General features: G+C 49.0%; 1 protein-coding gene across 2 annotated transcripts in view; it reads right to left on the bottom strand.

Annotated features, from left to right (window-relative positions):
• F13A1 (coagulation factor XIII A chain) overlaps nucleotides 1–23,071 on the bottom strand; it is a 123,787-nt gene that overhangs the window by 20,654 nt on the left and 80,062 nt on the right. For both annotated transcript variants that reach the window (XM_072945731.1, XM_072945732.1), the window contains exons 10-13: nucleotides 15,988–16,091; nucleotides 14,516–14,604; nucleotides 6,599–6,752; nucleotides 588–875 (exon numbers count right to left, since the gene is read on the bottom strand). In XM_072945731.1, coding sequence (XP_072801832.1) covers nucleotides 588–875; nucleotides 6,599–6,752; nucleotides 14,516–14,604; nucleotides 15,988–16,091 — 635 coding nt within the window. The remainder of the gene's footprint in view (nucleotides 1–587; nucleotides 876–6,598; nucleotides 6,753–14,515; nucleotides 14,605–15,987; nucleotides 16,092–23,071) is intronic.

The raw sequence follows: 23,071 nt of genomic DNA, 5'->3' as shown, positions 1-23,071 counted from the left end.
GGAAAGGACGGGGGAGGGGTAAGTCTGGAATCTGGGATCAACAAGTACACACTACTACATATCAAACAGATGAGCAACAGGGGCCTACTGTAGAGCCCAGGGAACTGTATGCAATACCTTGCAATAACCTATCGTGAAAAAGAACAGACGTGCGTGAAAGTAATGGAGCCACTTTGTTGCACACCTGAAACTAACACAACATTGTAAGTCAACTCCATGTCAACAAAACTTGAAGAAACACAGATCCTGATTCCACTGGTCTGGGGTGGGTGCCGAGAGCCTGCGTCTCCGACCCGCTCCCAGTGGGTACTGAGGCTTCGGGTCCCCGGCCCACCCTGTAAGTAGCAGGAAGTTAAGTGACATTTAATGTTCACAACTCCTGGGGCTCTAGGCTTTGAAAACCAGTGTTCACTTCTGTGCATGAGCCGTGAAGACACAGGCTGAGGCCTCCTGAGGAGTGGGTTCTCCTGAGCTCAGGGCCAGAATTTAAGCTTTGACAGGAAGTTATTAGGGGGCGTCCACACCAAGCCAGACAGGGAAGCGGGTAACACGTCCTGGAGAGACTGGTCCCCCACTCGGTAACTTACAAGACGAGGGCTCCACTGTCACGTTGAACGTCTCGTTCTTAAATTCCTCCTTGGCGACCCCAGTGTAGAAGGTGATGCTGCCGGAGAGGTAGGCTGTGATGGTGTAGCGGGCATGGCTGTTGTTCCGGAAGGTGACGATGACCTTGAAGTCTCTTCCCAGCACAGCATTCTCCACTTCAAAGTTCATGTGAACATCAGACTTTGACTTGACGACGCCCTCTGTGCTGAGGGGCTTTTTTGCCCCATACATCAGGGCAGTTTCCAGGGCCAGCCTCTCTTCTTCTTGACCTAGGAAAGGTGCAGAGATAAGGACAAAGGAGTGGCATCCACGCGAGCGAAGGCTGTGAGCATCCAGGTGGCAGCAGAGGACCCAGGGCTCCCTATGGGAACTTGGCCTCAGAGCCTTGTGCACGGAAGGCTTGCTAACAGTGTGCTGGATGTGAGAGTACGCAGAGGGGTGCTGCTTGGGAAGGGTGGTCTGTACTCCCTGCCGGGGCTGAACGGCCACAGAGGAAGGCATGGGGGACAGGGTGGCAGCAGGTAGGACAGGCGCATGTGGAAAGAGACATGAGGAAGCAGGTAGCCCGGCCGTGGGGAGGCTTGTAACTTTAAAACCAGGCTTCCCAAACTCCTCTGACACAGAACACATTTCTTTTTGAAGGACACCTTTTGGCCTCTGATGACGTAGTTTGAGATACGTGTGCTATTTTTAGAAAAATGTCTTCTGTAGGGTTTCCCAAGGTGGTGGTGGTGGTGGTGGTGGAGATGAGGAGAGGAAAGCGAGGTCTGGGAGAATCAGAAAGGAGTTTTGTGATACATGCACCCCAGCGTTCACAGCAGCACTACTACAAGAGCCAAGGCATGGAAGCAACTAAATGTCCGTTAACAGATGACTGGATAAAGAAGCTGTGGTGAATATATGCAACGGAATACTACACAGTCATAAAAAAGAATAAAATAATCCCATTTGCACACCATGGATGGACCTGGAGATCATCATTCTAAGTGAAGTACGCCAGAAAGAGAAAGAAAAATACCATATTATCATATGTGGAATCTAAAAAAAAAAAGAAAAGAGAAAACACAAATGAACTCATCTACAAAACAGAAAGAGACTCGCAGACATAGTAAACAATCTTATGGTTACTTGGGGGAAAGGGGGTGGGAAGGAATAAATTTGGGAGTTTGAGATTTGCAAATGTTAACTACTGTACATATAAAAATACATAAAAACAAATTTCTTCTGTATAGCACAGGGAACTATATTTAATATCTTGTAATAACCTTTAATGAAAATATGAAAACAAATGTATGTATGTATATGCATGACTGGGACATTGTGCTGCACACCAGAAATTGACACCTTGTAACTGACTGTACTTCAATTAAAAAAAAAGTAGCTTTGTGCAGGTGAGGAATTGAGAAATACAGGTACAAGTCGGGGCTCAGAGCTTGCTGCTGGTGACTCCAGTTTGGATTCCTCAATAGGACCTACACCCAGAATCCACCTGATACATTTCTGTGCATCGTGGAAGACGGAGAGGTAAGTTCTTTGGCTTGTGAAAACTAGTCCGGTGAGTGGCTAGTGAAGACAGAATCCCTGAGAAATAAACATGCTGGCTTTCATAGTTACATGAATTTTTATGATGTTATCTCCCACTTTACTTAAATAATAACAAAATGCAGTGAGACGAGGTGAGTTAATAATGACGACAAGCCTCCCTGAGAGCTGACTCTGACAGGTGTCGTGGGAGGTGCGCACTGTGCACAGGTGCGTCGAGTCCTCGGGACGTCTCTCCAAGGCAGGCACTACGATTACCATCAGTTCCCTTGTTTGCAAAGTAAGGGCAACTACACAGGAGGGTTGGTAGGTGGTTTAGAGGTTGAACGTGCAGAAGAATTGGCAGCTACAGGGACTTTGCAGAGACAGAGAAAACGCCAGCAGGTGTTGCAAGCAACGTGATTATGTATTTCTGTGTGTGTGTATTAATAATTTCTGTCATTGTCCAGGCTGCAAGAATGTGCCAGAAACAAATGGTCCAGGACAAGCGTTGGCTGCAGCACGTGTTTACAATCGATAAGCGGGAGCTATTACTAAGGGGAGGGAGGGGCTGTGACGAGGAAAGGGCAGTGAGGTAGTTTAGCAGGAAGCATCTGGCAAATAGCTCGCCGAGAAAGCGAGCATTAATGGTTATCGCTCTGGACGCGCTTCAGAGATGCAATTAGGCGACATCTCAGGAGGTGAGCACCAGCAGCGAGACCGTGGTGGGAGAGCTGCGTCCCCGGGCAGGGGATGAGGGCTGAGCTGGTGGACACGGTGGAGGGGCCGTGGGAGCTCCCGGCGCTGGAGCCACTTTGCTGCGTGTCGTAGATGCGGGAACCTCCAGCTGCCCTCTGGGACCAGTCGGTCCCTGCGAGCGGGAACGGCAGGGCTTCCCGGGCCGGGCGGACTCCCCGCTCCCTGCGGTCGTGCCCGGTGCTCTGCTGTCTCACCCAATCCCGGGGCGTGAATTTAGCGCTCAGAGGGAGTGCCCTAAAGCCAGGTCACATTTTCCGAGGCTCCTCTGGGGCCTCCAGGAGCAAGGTCAAAGCCCCCTCTCCAGTCACTGGGTGAAGTGAGGGTGATGCAGTTGCCTTTCAGGTCGGATGAAGCCTCTTCTTGTTTGTGTCTTAGCTCAAGCATCACCTTCTCAGTGCCCCACCCCCACTCCCATTGCCAGTGTAAGGTGTCCCCAGCCCCGGTCCCCTCGTCTCTCACTAACACGTTACCTGGTCTTCTTCCCTTTTCCCAGTACTTGTGGCTGTGACATCACTTCCCTCATGAGAACATAAGCTCCGTGTGCCCAGGACCGAGGGCCCAGCCGGGCACAGAGGGGGCCCTGGAGGATGGAGGTCTGGGGAAGCACTTGGCTGTCACCCAGAGGCGAAGCTTTTGTCTTTATAACAGACACTGAATAGTCCAGGTTGGGACAGACGATGCCCAGCGAAGCTCGCCTGTGAAAGTGCACCTGCACTTCCGTTCCTTTGATCGTCTCACGCCAGAGGAGCCCCTGTGCTGTCCAGGCACTGCGCCAGGCTCAGACGAAAGGCACAGCCCTCCTCGCACGGGTCTAAGGGGACAAGCGAAGAGGGACCACCACGCACGCGTCCATCACAGACGCTGGCTCAGCCCTTTGCGTGAGGAGCGGGGAACGCGGGGGAGAGCACCACCTGGGGGCAGGGGTGGGAACTACATTTCTGGAAAAGAGTTTAACAAAAAAAATTTTTTTAACACAGGCAACGTGGGAAGGAGAGGTGAAACTACAAGCGACAGAGGGAATAACTGACAGAGCAGAGAGGGAACAGGACCCAGACGCCACCATAAAAGAAGCCCTGTTGTCGCAGGAGAAGTTTTAAGAACTCGGGTTTTCAAAATTTTATAGTTTTCATCATCTTATGCTTTAAAGCCAGGTATAAAATTCCCATTAAGCTTTAGTTCCTCACAGTGAAAAACGACCTTTCCACTGTCTCATTAATTAAAATAGTAAATTCCTAAATCTGGTCATAATTTTTTTCCTTATGTTTTCACTCCTCCCAACTTGTTAGCGGCCACACTCAGCACATGTGGATGGAGAAATTATACACGGGATTCAGTAAGGAGAGTCAGGGTGGCAGAGGATGCTGGCAGACTTTCCTAGGTGCCCGTGGAGGGCATCAGTACCCATCCACTCCTTCCCAGCATATTCAGAGGCAAGCCCAGCATCCTTCTCAAATGGCACTCACTCGTCATTCCCCACATCAGAAAACGTCATCCTTGATTAAGAGGCTAACGCACACCTGGCAAATTCCAGCCCAGGTGCAGGATGGGGTGTCTCCTAAAACCATGCGGATTTCGGGGCTCTTCCTTGGACCTGACCCCCACACTGCCTGCCTCTCTGAGCCCTGCCTTCTTGCCAGACTCCGGAGGCTTGGACCTCAGATGTCTTCCTCACTCAGAGCTGGGACGTATTATTTGTTTTGATCCAGGGTTCTCGCTTGGCCCAGCTCCTGACTCCTCTTTCACGGGGTTTTGGGTCCTGCCTCTCTTGACATCTGAGCCTGATTTGGCTTCCACGTCCACCTCCGAGGCTGACGGTGGAGGGCGTCCTGCTGCGTGGTTTGGATGAGATAACGGGTCACTCGGACGGCTTCCTGGAGGCCCGCTCTTGTTCTACACACTGTCTGCTCAGGACTTCGTCCACACACGGAGAGTTTATCCACAGTCCCTGTCCTGCTGCCTTTTCCTGGAGACTTTCCACGGGAAAGTGTCATCGCCATGTTTCCGTTTACCCTTTAGATGCAGGGAGCCCACCCAGGGGCCCTGAGCTTCTGCCCACCCACCCCTGCTCTGGGCAGCCGTCACACAGCCTGGGGAGGGCTTGCTTCCTGCCCGTCTCCCCGGCTAGATGGGCAGGCAGGGCTGTGTGCGTCTCCGTCCCTACACGGCGTCTGGAATGTGGCGGGCGGTTAACGGCAAGTGATTGAGGACGGCTGTTGCAGCCAGTTCCCTTCCCTCCTGCTGCGGACTTCCCTTCTTCCTCTGCAAACCTTTCGCCTCTAACTCTAGCCAGAGGGCACTGCCTCTTTGTTTTGTTTTATTGTGCTTATGGTTTTAAAAACTCTCTTTTTAGGAAAAATCCAAAAAGGAAAAAAAAAAAGTCTTTGGTATCTACCTTGCGCAGTGGGTGATAACCAACAGGAGAGAAGAAATACCCATTTCAGAAACACAGCAAAAATTCACTAGTTCAGATGACAGAAATCCTGAATCTCTCATGCCATGCGCTAGAGTTCTCATTTCAGCAAACTTTCTCTTTGTAGTGCAAATTGCTTTTATAAATAAGAGCAGGGAGAAGATCTAGAATATTTAAAACAAATTCTGCACTCAGCATTTCAGGAATACTGATGAATATTTACGCATATGCTAATTACTCTCCATTTTTATCCATTCACTAAAACAAATGCCATTCCTCAGAAGCTCTGTTGGTGAAACATTTATAAAATACATTCTACATCCCCATCGAGACATCCAAGGTCCTCCACCTCCTGTCCACTACTGACCCCAGGGAGCTTTGACTCCAGCCGCCAGGCGCTGTGAGCTGACAGCTTCTGTAATGCTTGCAGGGCCCTAAACACACCAGCTGCTTTTGGTCGTGTTCCCGCCTCCCATCTTCCTTTAACTGTGGCCTGTGTCTTCTCTTACTGGGCTTTGCTTTTTCTGAATCCCCTGGTTGGACTGTGTCCCTCTTCTTTGTTGTCAAAGCCCCCTCAGCATCCTGAGCCCATCACTCGGCCAGGGACGCAGACTGAATCCTGCTCCCTGCGGCGGTCCCCAGCACCAAACTCAGTTCCAGGCTGAGAGCAGGCACTCAGCACGGCGTGAGACGGGCTTGAACTCGGCAGCTCCGTTCGAAACATTCCACGCACTAGATGTTGACAAGACCACCTTAACATCGTTTTATGATTGAAACAGGACTGCAGACTAACGCGCCCGAACCAGTGAGACTGCAGTGTCCCGTCGCTACCGCGCTACCAGCCCCAAGGGCGCGCCAAGCTACTTCAGGGGCGCACGCGGAGGCAGTCTGTGAGGAGCTAAGCAGGTGTGGGCGGTTATCCATGTTTCTGTTATTGAACTAAATTACACTTGTTATGTAATGTTTTCTAATGAGATTATCTAAAATTAAGGTCCTTTCGTATTTTTATGAACAAGAACACTTTCCACATTGTTAAAATAGATGTGACTTTAAACCAGCCATCTTCACAAGCCACGTGAAGGGGAATTCTGCTCAAAGCCAACTAACAGGTGAAATGAAAATGAAATGAAAAATTGCGGGTGTGATGTGAGTCACTCACGGAAGCTTAGTCTGTCCTAACTCCCCAGTGCTGCACGTGCCCCTGTCCTGTCTGGAACACATTTCATGGCGACAGTGACTGTTGCTCCCAAAGCACCAATAGGACTTGGGCAGAGAAATCTTCACTCGGCAGCAGAAACTCACCTTCCTGGAATTTGTAGGTATCAGTAATGTCCTTTATGCCATCGCCTCCAATCTGTTTGGTCACGATTAATTTCCCAATGTGGGTGGTATCAACGGTCTCCACCACGTGACTGCCGTCTTTCTTGGCTGTGATGTAAACGAGATCACCGTTGACCTAGAAACGGGAGAGGAGAAAACTGAGCACCATCAGATGTCCTTGTCACCCAAACCTCTAACTCTCGACAGTGTAGTCACCTCGGGTCCCTCGAGCGGACGCGTTCCTCTCCCAAAATGTCATTCACCGTGAGAAAATGTTTTAAAACCACTCTGGAGGAGACGCCAGCTTAGATTAACAGTCAGGTGTTTTAAATTAAGGACGGCTGGGGCTGGGACTGTTAGCTGGCTGAGCACCAGCCCTTTCTTTCTCACCTTTGACTTGCTGGTAAATTCTACCTCCTAAGGCGGAGCTGAAAGCACCCTGGCTGTTACTCTCTTTTCCAGGCTTCTTTTAAGCCGACGGTGACGGTGTGACCTACTTCCATGAAGAAGAGGAAGTGCTGGGTGATTTCTGGGAAAGATTTTTGTACTAGCCTGGAAACAGGTAGGAAACCCAGAGTGCGCTGCTGTACCAGGTGCTCCAGCTGAAAATAGTCACTGAGGCATTTACTAAACGTTTTCCAAGCCCCTCTCCAAGCCTCCATTTCCTCCTCTTTTAAATAATGATAGCTGTTTCCTTAGGATGGTGGGCATAGGAGCCAAAATAAATATACGTCAATTACTTATCATAGTGCTTGGTGTAGAGCAAACACTCAGGAAAGGTTATCATTAATAATAATTTAATAGTCTTGCCAGATATTGTTTAAGGTGCTGGAGTCCTAATGATGTCCAGAGAGACTTGGATGCTGCCCGTACAGGGTGACACTCTAGCAAGGGAGATTCTGTGCATCAGACTCATGGGGGGACTTTTAAAACTATGCATGATCAAGGAAGTCTTGGGACTAAAAATCTCTTCTTATTTTGAAAAGGTCTCAGGTAATTCTGTTGGACACCCAGGCCTGAGAACCCTGCAGTAGGGGACAATGAGTCTGTTGCAGGGGACCGTCCAAGATGCCGTGAGGGCACGTGGTGGAGGTGGTGGAGGGGCGCGGGAGGGGACAACGAGTTGAAACCTGGAGGGTTCAGAGGAGCTAGTGAACTAAAGGGTCTCATGTCAAGTGTTGCTGCCAGAAAAAAAATGAACAAAGTGAAAAACAAAAGAACGCAGGACATTTTGGGGAAGTGATGGGATATGAACTACCTTCACTGGGGTGAGGGTGTCACAGGTACATACATGAGTGCAAACTCATCAAGGTGTGTACATTAATGTATGCGTTTTAATATCAATTATACATACCCCATTAAAGCTTGAAATAGTTAAAGCCAAAAAAATGGAGAAAAAGAGGCTGTGACAGGCAGAGGGACCAGCAGCTTCAGGGACTTGAGAGACGCACTGGATTAGCGGCAAGAAACGTGGGCTCTGATCGCGGAAGTGTGCTTTTAGGAAGTTACCTTACCCTGTCTGAACTTCAGTCCCTGCTTCTATAAAATGAAAATGACGCTCGTTCTGCCCATTTCCTGGGAACCCTTTGGGACTGAGTGAGGTAGCATCTAGGTGAGCATGACTTGTAAAACTTCAAAACTGAGCAAAACTGTGACGGCCATCACTAGGTGACGGGCAGACGTGATGGTAGATCCCTAACTTCTAACGATTTAAGAGAGCGACTTTTCTCTACTTCCTCACAAAGAATTCTTTCTGAATTTACGTAAGACCTGATCTCTACTAAGGGGAAGTAAGTAGTCGACATTGACAGACCCATAATGTCCCAGGGACATTTAAAAATGATTTCATTTAAACTCCACAGCAACAGTCCCGTGAGTGGGCAGTATTACCCCTGTTCTACAGGTGAGGTTCTGAGTCAGAGGGTCCGCAGAGTGTCTGTGGTCTCCTGGCTGGGAGCTGACGGACAAGAAGTACAAACATGGGCAGACCTGCAGCACGCTCCCTGACCTTCACCCTGGACCGGCCCACAGCACGCTCCCTGACCTTCACCCTGGGTGGCCCACAGCACACTCCCTGACCTTCACCCTGGACTGGCCCACAGTACATGCCCTGACCTTCACTCTGGCCAGCTAGCCCACAGCACGCTCCCTGACCTTACCCTGGCCAGCTAGCTCACAGCACATTACCTGACATTCACCTGGACTGGCCCATAGGGCATCCCTGACTCACCCTGGGTGGCCCATACACGTTTCCTCCCTCGGGTTTCCCAGCACACTGCCTCTCCTGCATCGCTCTGCAGGACCGAGGCACCACAGGAGGTGGGGAACTGGTTCCAGGCCTGGGGCCTGGTGTTTCTATGTTGCTCGGATTTCTGAGGGGTGATGATGGTGGCCCTGCCCTTCATCAGAGTATCCAGGGCTGGGCGGTGCTAGCCAGTGTGAAAGGCTGAATCGTGAAATCAAGAGTCAGGACAGGAAATGACACAGCAGACACCTACGGAATATTTCTCATTTTGGGGGAAAAAAAAAAGGTAAGGAAACGTTAACTGAGCTTCCTGAGAATCTCCACTCTCGCTCCCTCCGAGGAGCCCCTGCAGCACTGACAGCTCCCTCCCCACTTGCAAATTACAGCAACAATGATGATAAATATCCTCTTAATAAACAATCCTGACAGCAGCTTAGAGTTTTCCAGGGAGAGGAGGCTAAATAGCAAGTGGCTAAATCCTCATTCCCCCCTGGAGCACAGCTCAGGAAATGGATGGGGGCTGAAATCTCAGGCCAGCCCAGCTTCACTGTCCCTTGTGGGGAGAGGGGAGGAGAGACACACACGTGAACTGGCTTTTGCATGTGTACCTCGGGGCTGGGGGTGGAGGGAAAGGATTCTTTCCAAGCAACAGCTGCAACTTTTCGTTTTGGTTTTAGCCACTAGTGTGGTTGGGTCTCCATCCTGACTGCACATTAGAGTCACCAAGGGGCTTAAAAGCACCTGTGATGGGCCCCCACCCAAGACCACTTGGCTGTCTATGGTAGAACGGTTGTAAGTGGAAGGAATATGGACGTAGGCTGTGTGGCTTTGGGCAAGTTACCGAACGCCCCTGAGCCTGGGTTTAATAAAATCTTCTTTGCAAGGCTAGCAGGTAGCTCAGCACCACCTGTGAAAGTCCCATGTTTAATTTCTTCTGAGTGAAAAGGGGTCTTAGTGACCACCTAGTCCCACCCATCCATTTGAAGGGGCTACGGTCACGAAGACTCTGGGCATGCTGACATGAAATATGACTATTTTCAGCACATCACACCCTTGCTTCTTGGCCAGACACAGGCACTTCCAAAGTGGGGTGGACAGTGGGGCGCGGGGAGCTTTCCTAGTAGAGGAACAGTATGTGGAAAGACTGATGGCAAGAGCATGTAGGGTGTTTCAGAGTCCTGGGGACTCACAGAGGTGGGCTTGGGCTGCAGGCTAGAAGGCAAACTTCTCTGCAAACTTCTGCTTGTGCCCATGGAACGTGAACATGTGTCCACAGCTGGCAGAAGCCACGCTTCTCCCCACTGGGGATGGAGACTCCTGTTTCAGGACCCAGGACAGAGTTTGTTTTGTTCCTTGATTCCCAAGTGAAGATGACTGCACTGCAGGCTGTGCAGGGAAGGTGGTTCCCCTCTGAGGGCTCACGAGGGAGGCAGGGGATGCCTGCCTGGTTCAGGAGGCTTCCTGGCACACCTGCTGGATGTGCCCCTGGTGCCTGCCATCCCTTCAGCCGGTAGGGGCTGGCTAGGCTGCCGCCCTCTGCGTGTGCTCTCTGCTACGGCATCTGTGAGCCTCCCCTCCCACCAGCACTGCCAGCGCTTGAAGGTGCCATCTGGCATCTGTATCTCTGAGGTACTGTTCTCAGCAGTGTGCTCTGCACCCGCTTTTGTTTGCTTTGTTCACTCATGTATGTATTGGTGGCTGGGATGTGCCAGACCCTGCTCTCTGTGATGAGGGTCCAGCAGATCCTACCTTCATGGGGCTCGTCTTCTAGGAGAGAAAGTAATAGTGGACCCGAGTCAGGGTGGAAGGACATACAACAGGGCAGGTGGTGGCGCTTTAGGTGGGAGGTGGGTGCACCTCTGAGGAGGGAGCTGAGCAGAGACCCGGATGCGGTGAGGGAGCAGAATGTGCCATGCGGGGTGGAGGGAGAGCTTTCACAGCCAGAGGAGCAGTATGTGCAGAGACGCTGACAAAAGAGCATGTTTGGGTGTTTCCAGAGGAGCAAGCAGGTCAGTGTGGCTGGAGGAAATGAGCAAGGAATGGGGACGGAGGGGCAGCCAGAGGCCAGATGACAGCGAATCCTGTAAAGATTTCTGCTGAACTGTATCATTAAGGTGATGGGAATCCATTAGAAGGTTTGGGGCAGAGGAGTGAGATGTTTTTATTTACATTTTAAAGGGCAATTCTGCTGATTTGTGGAGAATAAACGGGAAAGGGGCAGGAGAGGAGGAGAGGGGTGAGCTAGGAGGCAACGTCCCAGAGCTCGGGGCTGTTCAGAGCTCAGAGGGCAAGGATGGAGGCCATAGCGTGGTAGGATTCGTGATCTTTCTTGAAGATATTTCTGGCAAGATCCCTGGGGAAGGTTAGGCAGAGAAGCCAAAATGATGCTACAGTTTTACATGTTATTTGAATGAATGGATGAATTATTTTAGATCAGAATAGGAGATGCCAAAAAACGGGCTGCATCTAGTAAGTGGTAGCAGAACAGACGACCTTGAGTTGAGGAAGAAGAATCTGCAGAGGAGTCTGCAGTTTGCGTGCAGAGGCCGCGGGCCCCGAGCAACGGAAGGTGTGGCGCCTAGAGCAACAGGGTGGTGACCGTGGCCCCGAGGAGCCTGTCACTGCTGCCAAAATCAGGTCGGTGCCGGGGAGGGGAGGCAGGAGTGTGTGCGTGCATACGTGTGCGTGCGTGCGTGCGTGCATGTGCGTGAGTTTGGGATGGGGTGGCGTGAAGGGGACAACAGACCCAGTCAGAAGAGGCTGAGACGGAGGAGAGGCAGCAACTCCTGAGCGCTCTGTGGACGCGGGAATTGGGAAAGCGACCCCAGACGCGGGGGACCTTCCCGCTGTCCTCAGGAGCCCGAGGCCGCCCCGAGTCGGGGGGGGGGCAGGGAGACTGGCCTCCAGATCTGAGCAAGTGACCACCAGGATGAGGACAGGAGAAGGGAGGAGGGCACTGAAACAAGCCGCAGTCCCTGGAGGAAATCTGGAAATGGGCAGGGCGCCCTTCCAGACGGAGGAGGAGAGGAAAGGGGACAGAGGCGGGATGCGCTCCGTGCAGCCCCCTCGTATTCCGGGTCCTGCTTTCACGAAGGGAGCCCTGAGAAGACCCACAAGAGTCAGCAAACATGACGCCGGAAATGAGTAAGGAATGACCAAGAAAGTCAGCGCGCTGGGAGGCAAGAAAAGCCGGATTCCGACGGCGCAGCTGCCGCCGTGAGAGGCAGGCTCACGCGGCGAGGGGGCGGGAGGGCGAGGGGACGCGGGCCCAGGCCCGAGTCACGGAGGAGCCGCTCGTTGAAGTTGCACACGACGCCCCCCACCGAGCCCTGCCCCGGGCACCCCCGGGAAAGGGGTCCTCGCGCTCAGCCCCGCAGCCCAGCCCGGGCCAGAGCGACAAACCGCGCAGCCGGCAGGCGGCGGCGGCGGCTGAGGGAGGAGTGATTACAACCTGCAAGTCTGCATGAAGTTCCTGGCACCCGATCTGTATCTAATGGCAGCAAAAGGCGCCCCCATGAACAGCAAGGGGCAAGCTACTCCTGGGGGGAGGCGCGTCCGCTCCCCTTTGCAGCAACAAAGCATAACGAGACTGCAAAGCAGGGCTTGGTCACTTCTGGAGGGATTTCCCAGTAAGAAGAAGCCCTAATAGCACCGGAAACCATCAGCTGGCAGCTGGGAGGTGCGGATAAATCTTTAAGTCCCACCGTGAACCTGAGCAGGTGAAATTCCCAACTCGTCCGCCTGCTCCCCCAAGGCTTCCAGAAGCTGTGAAGGTGGCAGGGACGTTGTTCGCTTTGTGTGCTCCACATTCCTGCTTTTGCTGCCTAGACATTTACGCTGATTTTATTTCCTAAACATTTCCCAGTTCTGCCTCCTCCGTCTCCACCTATTGCCCTCCGTCTGTTCCGGGGGTGGAGTCTCCGCGCCAGCGCCTCCCACCGGGCGGCCTTCCCCTCGAGGCTGCGCGCCCGGCCCCGCCCCTTCCCTGTGCCCAGCCTCTCATTTACAGGAGGCGATGTCCCCGCCTCAGGGCAGAACGTCCCATGCCTAGCTCCGCCATCACTGGATGCCTCCCGACACATCAGTTTTCACGAGCCTGCGTTATTTTTCGCTGTGTACACACACCATTCGAGGCTCAAGGTTTCTCCTCTGCCTCAAATGGCTTCTTTCCTACAACCCTTTGCCTGAATAACTGCTAATTACTCCTCAAGACTCAGTCCAGGCTCTGGTCCCTCCCGGGAGCAGACTGGCCCTCCTTCCACGCGCCCCCGCGACGGCTCCGCTCATCCTGTGCCTACCACTCAGGTGTCCTGCCTGTTCCCAGGTCACCCTCTCCCCCGAGAGGGGCCCTGTGAGCTCCGCTGTCCTACCTCAGTTCCCAGCCCATGTTTCTCAACGATCACGTCTGTATGTACAAGCGCAGGTCAGTTATCACCCACATTGCTCCTCTGACCATTGGCTTCACAGCATCACTTGCGTTATTGTTATTTAAATGTTGATGTGTTTATATGCCCCCACCCCGCATCAAGAATCAAGCTTCTCAAGGACACAGGCGTCCGAATTCCCACAGTGCCTGACACACACGAACAACAGGCATTGACTCAGTCCAGGACAGCGGCAGCGGGTGGCGGTCACCAGTGGGGGCTCGGGCGCCTGCCTGACTTGCAGTCTTAGCGCTACTGTTTACTGGTTAGATGACTGTGGATAGGTGATTTAACCACTCTTTGCCTCACTTTTTTCCCCTGTAAAATGGGAAGAATGATAATACCGATTTTAAAGGGTTACTAAGAGCATCAAAGGGCAGGTCAAGTGATTCCACAGTAAGAACTCAACAAATGGGGGACAGTGTTTCATTGTGTTTATTGGTAAAACTATACTCTGGGGAAGCTCTGCTCTCAGCCTCTCGTATTTCTCTGCTCCTCACCCCCACCCTCAGCCGCCCCCCCCCACCCCGCCTTCGGCTTTGCCTGATACCTCTTCCATTTAATTTGATTCTCGGGGCTCTCTTTGGAGCTCCCCTTATCTGCCTTCTCTGCTTCCAGCCCCGGCTCAGTTCTTCTGGAATTTCAGGCCCTTCCCCAAAGGGTCCCCCTCCGTGCATTAAGTGCCTTGTGTTCCGGCCCTTTGCCTCCCCTCCTCAGTCTGGGAGCTCGGCTCTGGTCCCCGCAGGTGGAGGGCGGCCTGGAACGGCAGGAAACGGATTGCTGTCCCCAGACTAAGGCCACAGTTGTGGTGTGTTTGGGTTTTGCTTTCGTGAGTTGCTGGGCTAGTCTCAGAGTGAAGCGCTGCACTTTGGAATTTCAATTTGAGGACCGTCCCCACCAACTTTTAGTTGCATGATTCATTTAGTCACTTAATTTCTTGAGAACAGTTGATACCTACTTCATGGGTGCAGAGAACAAAGCTAAGGTTAATAAAGCCACTGCTTTCAGGTGGGAAAATCTCCAGACATCAAGGAAAGAAAAATATTAAGAACTGCACTTAGCATTCAGCACCTGGAGGTTCGAATGATGCCTTTGCAAACACGAGGCGTACACAATGCACATGGGAAATTCAGAAGGAACAGCCCAGCACCCCTTTCTCTGACGTGTTGGGAGGCTGGAGGGGAAAGCAGAGCCCCCACCCCACCCCGCCCCCGCCGGCTTCCCACTTACCTCTGCGAAGACGAAGGGCGCGTCGTACTGGAAGCAAACGTGACCGTGCTTAATGGCTTGAACCGAGGCTGGGCCGCACCGGTACATCCCTGCAGCACACAGAGGAGGGAGAATGTGAGTCTGTCGTCTACAGTTCTGTCCAGATACCGAACTGGTCTGGACAGAGGTCACAGCCCCGAGGTGGCTCTGTGGAGACAAGTCTTCCTCAGGTTCGTCAGTGATGTCGCCCCAAGTGCTTTCCACGGCAGAGCGGGTGACTCACCCGTGTGCTATGCATCCCGTCAAGAGGGATTTGTGGGAAATGCTTCTGCAAACCAAACTTTGAAGCCGTGAAAAGAATATAGGGCAGTACTCATCCTGCACCTGCAATTCCAGCTACAAACACACTCAGGTGTGTCGGCGCCAAGCCCCTGGCTTACGTACGCTGTTGCAACCGGTGTCTGGAACGCTGGATGATGTGTCCTCAGCACCCATGTTGTTTGTTTCCATTTTTTGTTTTTCGTTTTTGGACATCATGGACATGTGTCAAGTTTAACTAGAGAATCTGGACGTTGGCCACACACACGGACCAATGCCCCACATGCTGTCAGGAAGTCAGCAGCCCAGACTGGCTTTTATACACTCCTTTGAATTTTAGCCAGCTAGCTCTTGTTGATAAGAAATTAGCTGCTGTTAGTCACCCAGATATCTCATCATGATGTATAACCGAGAGCACCAGAAAGCGCTGAACTTTCTCTCTTAAAATCCAGTACCGCAAGGATTTTAAACGTGTATGATGAGTGTTTGTGTACATACACATACACATACATCACTGTCTAATATCAACACCTGGGGAAGTGAAAACAACATCCCAGACCACTGTTTTTTGTCATCATTTTCAAGGGAAATGGAGGCTTATGATGTGATTTTATAAAAATCTAGGTCAAGTAGGGGGGTCACAGCTGCCACTAAATTAGCATAATTGACCAATTAGAAGACAAGGACCCACATCCTCAAGTTTGGAAAGAAGTCACACAACATAAAAAGAAATCAGGTTCTGGAGAAACAACAATTTAAAGGATGATCTGCAATTATTTTTGGAGTTCTTTATTTTTTCTACTGCCTTATAACTTATCACCGTGTATCAGGGAGGGCTGGAGTCTGTTTTATAGCCTAGGAAAAGCGCTTACACAGCGACTTCTTCTCTTGTCTTTAAAACTGCTTATCAAAGCAAGAGTTGATGAAATACATATGTTAAGTTTTATGCTTTGCACCCCCCGCTAAACCTTATAAAATAATCAGAGTAAAGCCGGCCATTGAAATGAAATTAAACCTGACCGGCAGGTAGTTAATACTGTCTATGTGCCCAGAAAGCACACTGCTGATGGCGGCTCCCACTGGGAGGGAGTGTTGCCCACACACCGAGCGCAGTCATGAGTGCAAAAAACACCCCAGCAGTGCGACAGCTTCCCCGAGGGAGGATGTGGTCTTACCATCGCTGTTTTCCTGAGGGGTGCTGTCCACGACTTGCCAGCCTCCGAATCCGACGGGAAGATCGGGCCTCGTCATCCAGGCTTCATTCCAGCAGTGGTAGTTCCTGAGAAAACACCGCCCCAGTGGGATTAAGCTTCCCATCACAGGCAACGCTCCAAGAAATCAAAAAGTGGCGATGCTATCTCTGAATTACTGAAACAGGTTAAGCTAAATTGAAACCTCCCGGAGATACACCAGGGCCCTAGACTTCAGTTTTCTTGGCACCCCTGGCGGGGCACTCACATGGCTGGACGTTACTCTCCCCCCACTAATATCAGCTTCCTGGCCACCCAGAGATATTCTGATCTATGCATTAAACAATTTTGATCTTAACCATTGTCTGCTGCCTAATGAAACAGAATTTACTATGGGTTCAAGGAATCTGGCAAGGAAGAAAAGTTAATTAAAGTCAAAGTACATGTATTTTTGATTTCCTTTTATATTTGTATTCATACCAGATTTATAAAAAGCATATCCCTTGGTAACAATTAAACAAGGAAATGCTTGTGTTTTGGGGCTTAGACCATTGCCATAGAAACCCTAACATTAACTCCTGACTTTCATCGCCTGTGATTTGTGTCAAATTTCCACTGGGTGTCCAACAAGAAGAAAGGGATGTCAGGGTGAGTGTCTCTTTACCCTTTGCCAAAGGTGGGCGACCACTGGGCTGAGGGTCGTGCAAAACTTTTCAGACTTAGTATATGACCCCTGAAGCAAGAGCATGGGATAAAATATCATTATGAATTGTAACACTGCGTCCTTGGAAAGACCTGAAATTATATGACATTACAGAAACAAATGACAGCACATTAACCTGTCCGCACTGTAGACAATATTCATGTAGCAATAACGATTTAATGGTGGCGTGAGGGCGTTACAGCAGGCTTTGTTTATTGTGCTGATGAATTTCGGGTCCAGCTTCCTCAATCCTTTCCCTCAGCGTCCTTCAAAGTCAGCAGTTCGTGTGTGTTCCATCTCTCTCTGAGCTCAGCTCATCTCTGATTGGCTCAGTTAGGTGTCCGTTTAATGATGAGCCCATTATGCACCGAGACATAGGCTCTTGCCCATAAGGAGCCCCACAGTCAAAGAGGAACGCCGAGCACACAGACCAACTGTTGAAACGTTCCAAGCGTCTGCTGTGAGGCTCGAACGAGGTAACAGAAGTAAATCACTTAGAACGTGCTCAAACATGGTAACTCTGACTTCTAGAAATAACTGATGTGATATTCAATTGATTGATCGAATGACCCCAATCAAATTGATTGATTGAATGAAGTGACCCCAAAATTCATTTAGGGTGCAGCGGGGTCTCAGCGGGGAAGCCCTCAGGGCAGGAGGCAAGGCCTCACAGCAGACGTGGTATTTGAGCCGAGTCCTGAAAAGTAAATGGGAGCTTCCCGGGTCAACGGAAGGAGGGAGCACAAACCTGTGGAGACAAGAAGTAGCCAGTATGGGGTGTGTGGCGCCTGCTGTTTGTCGGGGCGGGGGGGTCGTACGTGTGCATATTTGTGTGCGTGGGACAAGAGGGTTGGCAGGTGAGCTCGGGCAGGGAAACCTCCAGGCTGACAGACAGCACAGCACTTGCTGCGTGCCCGGCTCTGCAGCCCTCCTGCGCGTGCACGCACCTGGTAGCCCCAGCGCCCCGTGGGAAAGGCGCTGTTGTCACTTCTCCCCATTCTCAAGGGAGGAAACCGAAGCCCAGAGAGGTTAAGAGTCTTGCCTGAGGTCACACGGCTAGTGATGGAGCGTCATGCTTTTAAATGCTGAGTTATGCTTTTGGTAAGGATGAGATCGTGAGATTTTTATCCCAAGTTAAATATCTGGGCTTTATCCTTGGGCAAGTGTGTGAATCTGTATTTGTGGAAGATGGGTGATGATGGGAGACTGAGCTTGGAAGAAGGGCCCTGAGCATCAGATAGGACCGCAGTCCCAGCTACCACTTTGCCTGCCATTATTTGAGACCCTAAGCAGAGGACCCAGTGAACCTGTGCCCAAACTGTTCACCTACAGAGACTGTTTGATAATAAATTTGTGTTGTTTTAACAAAATGTTGAAAATGCTCTGTGTACCTTAGGAAGTCTTATTTTTATGCTTTTTTCCTGCAGTGTTTGAAGTTTATATAATAAACACATACTAATTTATCCTCCCCCTCCCTAAACATTAAGAGGACTGTTTTTCGTTAAAGAAGGAAGAGCATAGTTCCGAATCTCCCCTGTTCTAACAGCTGGCTAAGGTCACATCCGGAGTGGCAAGAGACCACGGGATGGTGGGCAAGTGGGCAGAGAACACAGCTGAGACCAAGACGGGCATCAGGGCTCTGTGTGCTACACGCTTAAAGAAAACAGCGTGGGTAGTTTAGTCAAGGAGCCCTTTACTGCCTTTAGCTTGGCGAACTGCTTACACATTCCACAAGACCATCTCGTCTGCAGTCTATCCAAACAGGTTTTCTTCCCTAAAAGGGAGGAAAGAAACATGGGGTTGTAACTTTTGTTTCTGCAGCTCTGTTAGGGCTCAAGGGAGAGCACAAAGAAAACTGAGAGAAAGCCCTGGAAGAGAAGTCTTGGGCCGACTTCAAGTGTCAACCAAGTATTTGGATTCTTTTCTCTAAAAAATGGCAGGGGTGGGAAGAAGGCACTTGTCTATCATGAAGAATATTTGTGTTTGTAGCAGATGGACACAGCCCCATTTCTACATCCCTGCTGATACACGCCTAATACAGGCAATGATCTTGGTGACAAAAATGACAGCACACCCTGGAATTGTTGAGCTTTGAGGATTCCAATAATGATGGGGATTGGATGGGGTGGGAGTTGTGAGAAAGAAGCAGGGACAAGTTGATGGACCCTGAGGTTTGTCTGATAAGACTTTCCAAAGTGGAAAGGAAAGCTTGGGCCAAGAGAAACCTTGTCAGTTAGGAAAAGTGATGAAGCAAGAACATAGAAAGGAATTATTCAGAGGAAGGGAGGCGTGCTGGAGGAATCTTTTATGGAGCTGGGAGCTGGGGGCACCACACTACTTCAGAATGCAGCTGCTCGTTGTTAGGGGCTGTTGGAGTGCTGAAACCAGGAAGGGGCATTTGGAGTTTCTTTGGGCCACGTCAGGCAAAGGCCAGAGGTCCAATCAGGTGGAGACCACGCCAGTCCTCCCTGCAGAAACCAACACCCATCAAGAAAAAAGAGAAGTAATTGTTCTGTGCAGGGAAGGGATCCTGTGATGTTCATTGAGAAGTCACAGTTGAAGCAGCTGGACGCAGCCTGAGAGGGCCCCATTAAAGGGGTTGAAGATGGCATGGGCTTGGGGGTATGCTGTAACTCCCCAAATGAAACTATAAATGAGGTGCATTTATAGTAGGAGTGATAATTAAAGTAATTAATAACTTCTCAGAGACAGATATAAACCAACTGGAAGCTGCAACCCATCAGAATGCTGGTACGGTCTAAATGCTGGTACAGTCCTACCAGGCCAGCCTGGACACACACCAGCCCAGCTGTGCTCAGGTACATAGACAGTGCGCCAACACCTAACAAGTTTGATTCTGTTTATAGTGTTTTCTGGGAGTGTGTTTCCCTAAGTCCTTCAGGGACAGCCTTTCCCCCTCTCTTAAGGTTCTAGATACCGATTTCTGAATATTTGTGAAGGTAATTTTACAGCAGTTTTATTAACAATGAGTTTTAGAAAATTAGGGGATAGTCATGTAAATTTATTTCTTCTCCTCTTTTGATAGCTTCCCTTCTTTTGATGATCCTTTTTTTTTTTTTAAATTGTGGTGACAGAAAATGAAAGAGACCAAAATGGAACCTCTGGAATGTTCAGGAAGTGGATGCCACCCACCCATATGGGCCACGTTTGACATCACTGCTTAGCAGAAGACCCTCTGTATCTCTGCTGGGTTCCTTCTGCTGGATTTACTTTGAAAATAGGACCCCAAACCCCTTTACCTCCCTCTCTGGCACAGCAAACTATCAATTGGTATTCTTGCTAAAAATGAAGAAAAGATTGGATTTTGAGAATAACTCTAATGTATAAAAAGCTTTCTATAATAAATTCTGGCCCAGTTTATCCATAAATATTGAAGGGAGTTAAAAAAAATACAACCAGGACTCTCAGTAGGTGCCAAAATTACTATTTTGTGTTATAAATCTGTTTATGAGTAAAAATTCTAAAAGCTCTTATCTATATAAAGTTTGTCTAGAGGTCTTATTAATCATCAAAAGAAGTTAAGTTACATTCAGTATAGCTTAGTTGGTACACATTTTCTTAGTTTTTAATTTTTTGAAAACTGGTAACCTTTGATCAGTGTATAGGATGACTCTCTTAAGCTAAATGTATGATTAACCCAAACACGACATTTGTCTTATTGTGAAAAATACCTTAGTGTTTTCTATGTGGCTTATCAGATGGTTTCCCCTTTCTTTTTCATTCTAATTTCCTGAGAGGTATTTGTAATGGCCTGTGATTTTTTCTCTCCCAAACTCCCTCTTTGTTCGCTCTTAAATGGGACTGGAGTGGCACAGGGCCTGCGGGCACCCTTTGGAGACATTACAGCTGCAGGACGAGGGTAGGTGCACAGAAGGAATGAGAGGAGAGTGCAGTGCTGTGACCGTCAACCTTCAAGAAGTAATGTCCCTTCCTAGTTTCAGAACAAACGTTTTGTAATCCCCCTTTACTACACTGATATGAAGTCCATGGATTTCTATACACAGTTCCTAAAAGATCAATATAATGCCCTGGAATGTACAGAAGAAATAAGGAAATTAAAAAAAATACTTGCAATAATATATATTTCAGCATATATAGGTCAGGAAGATAATATTAAACACCAAAATATTCCTACAAGGTGTAAAACCCTCAAGGGCTGTAGCAGGCCCCCAATTTGGAACCACTTGTATAGTGGTTAAAAGTGTGCTCTGGAGAAACCCTTCCAGAATGTCAGAGTAAGGACCTCCAAAAACCTGCTCCTTCATAAAAATAATGAGAATGCTAACTCTCATTTCTAGAACTCTGGAAATGAACCAAAGATTTGCAACAACATAAAGAGGATTTAATCAACAAAAACAAAAGAATCTCAGTAAGCACTATGAACCTTGTGACATTCTAATTTGCCTTATTTCCATCCCTCTCTCCACAGCTCCGTGGTAGTCTTGGAAGCAGACAGCCTCACAACTATGATAGCTATAAAAACCCTGCAGCCTCGCAGACAACAAAGGGGAGAAAATGGGTTTGGAATTGACCTAAAAGCCCATCTCCAAAGAACTGTCACGATTTACCTGTCTGGCAGCTCTCTGAAAATTTCCATTTCTCAGAGCTTATTTTTATTTGCTCTGATTCAGAGCTTACTATATGCAAATAGCCCTGTCCATAGGATGTTTTTCAAAACCAATTAGAAGCAACTGTTTGACATTATAGTTGCCTAAAGGGGTGAGACCAGCTGGGGATAATAAAAGGCTGCCCCCAAAAAACTTAAAAGGAAAACCTAGGAACTGAGATGTCCTTAGGAGATTTTGAACATCCTGACATACTCCTGGAGCATCTAGATGGCCACACACGTGTGCAAGTCGATAAGCATGGCCAGGAAAGCCCCAAGAAGGTTCTAAACTCTCACCTCTGGCTGAACTTAAGGCTCTATGCAAGCAGAAAGTGAAGGCTACAGCAGAAATGTACATTTCCTGCTGAAACATTGAAGACATTCCCCAACACACAGACAGAGCTCCTTGGTAAGCCTGGAGACTTGTTGGTTGACGGTATCTAAGGAAACCTCTGTCTAATTGTTAGCTGATAAGCTGACCCAGCAGAGACTTCAGTAGGCACACATGATAAAGAATACAGACTTAACAGAATTAGTCCAGGAAAGTCACCAAACAAACAACAGTAACAACAGTGACAACCACCACCAGCAACAAGAGGCTCTGGGGAGAAGGGTATCTGAGTCACAGAGTTACCACGCTGTGTCAGTCACAATGTCCAGGTTTTAACAAAAATTACAAAACACAAAGAAACAGAAAAGTATGGCTCATACACAGGAAAAAAAACCAGTCAAGAGAAACTGTCACTAAGGAAGCCAAGACATTAGGCGTGCTAGACAAAGATTTTAAACCAGCTACTGTAAACATGTTCAAAGAACTAAAGGAAAGCATGAGACCAATGTCTGATCAAACAGAGAATATCAATGAAAATATAGAAATTATGGAAAAGAATCAAACAAATTCTGGAGCTGAAAAGCATAATAATGGGAATAAAAATGTCAAAAATCCACTAGAGGGTCTCAAAAGCGGATCGGAGCAGGCAGAAAGAATACAGAGTGAGCTTGAAGACAAGTCAACCGAAATGATCTAGCCTGAACAACAGAAGAAGTAAAACGAAAAGAGCCCTGAGACATGTGGAGCATTCTCATCGTGGGCCTCCCTGAGGGAGAGAAAAGAGAGAAAGACATAGAAGGAATACTTGAAGAAATAATGGATGAAAACTTTCCAAATTTGATGACAGATATTAATATACACATCTGAGAAGTCAAAGGGCTCCAAAGAGGATGAACTCAAAGAGAATATGCACCTAAACACACCCTGCAGTCAAACTGTCAAAAGCGGAAGACAGAGAATCTTGAGAACAGCGTGAAGAAAGTGGTTTATTACGCACAAGGGATCATCAATAGGACTAAAAGTGACTTCCTATCAGAAACCATGGAAGTCACAAGGCTGGTGACCATGGTGAAGTTTCTGTGCCTGAGTTTCTTCATCTATAACTAAGAACAATAATAGTAATTTCCTTAACAGGTTGTTAAAAGGATTAAATGACTTAATACCTGTCACCCACCTGGATTAGGACCTGGCACAAAGAAAGCATTCCATAAGCACGCGCTATTTTGATTCCTGGAGGTGGCAAATAACTTTTCCAATCCTTTCTTCAAGACGCTGGTGTGGATTCACAGCAAATATTCTTAGTTCTCTAATGACAGCTCTTGAGACCTATCTCCAGGTGATTTTCTCAAAAACAATTTGACTGACAGTAATGTGGTTAACGAGATAATTTATTGGAAAATAAATATCT

This window comes from Vicugna pacos, chromosome 20 (genome assembly GCF_048564905.1).
Source record: "Vicugna pacos chromosome 20, VicPac4, whole genome shotgun sequence".
Classification (NCBI taxonomy): Eukaryota; Metazoa; Chordata; class Mammalia; order Artiodactyla; family Camelidae; genus Vicugna; species Vicugna pacos.
The sequence above is the reverse complement of the archived record's forward strand: the minus strand, read 5'-3'. Positions and strand labels throughout refer to the sequence as shown.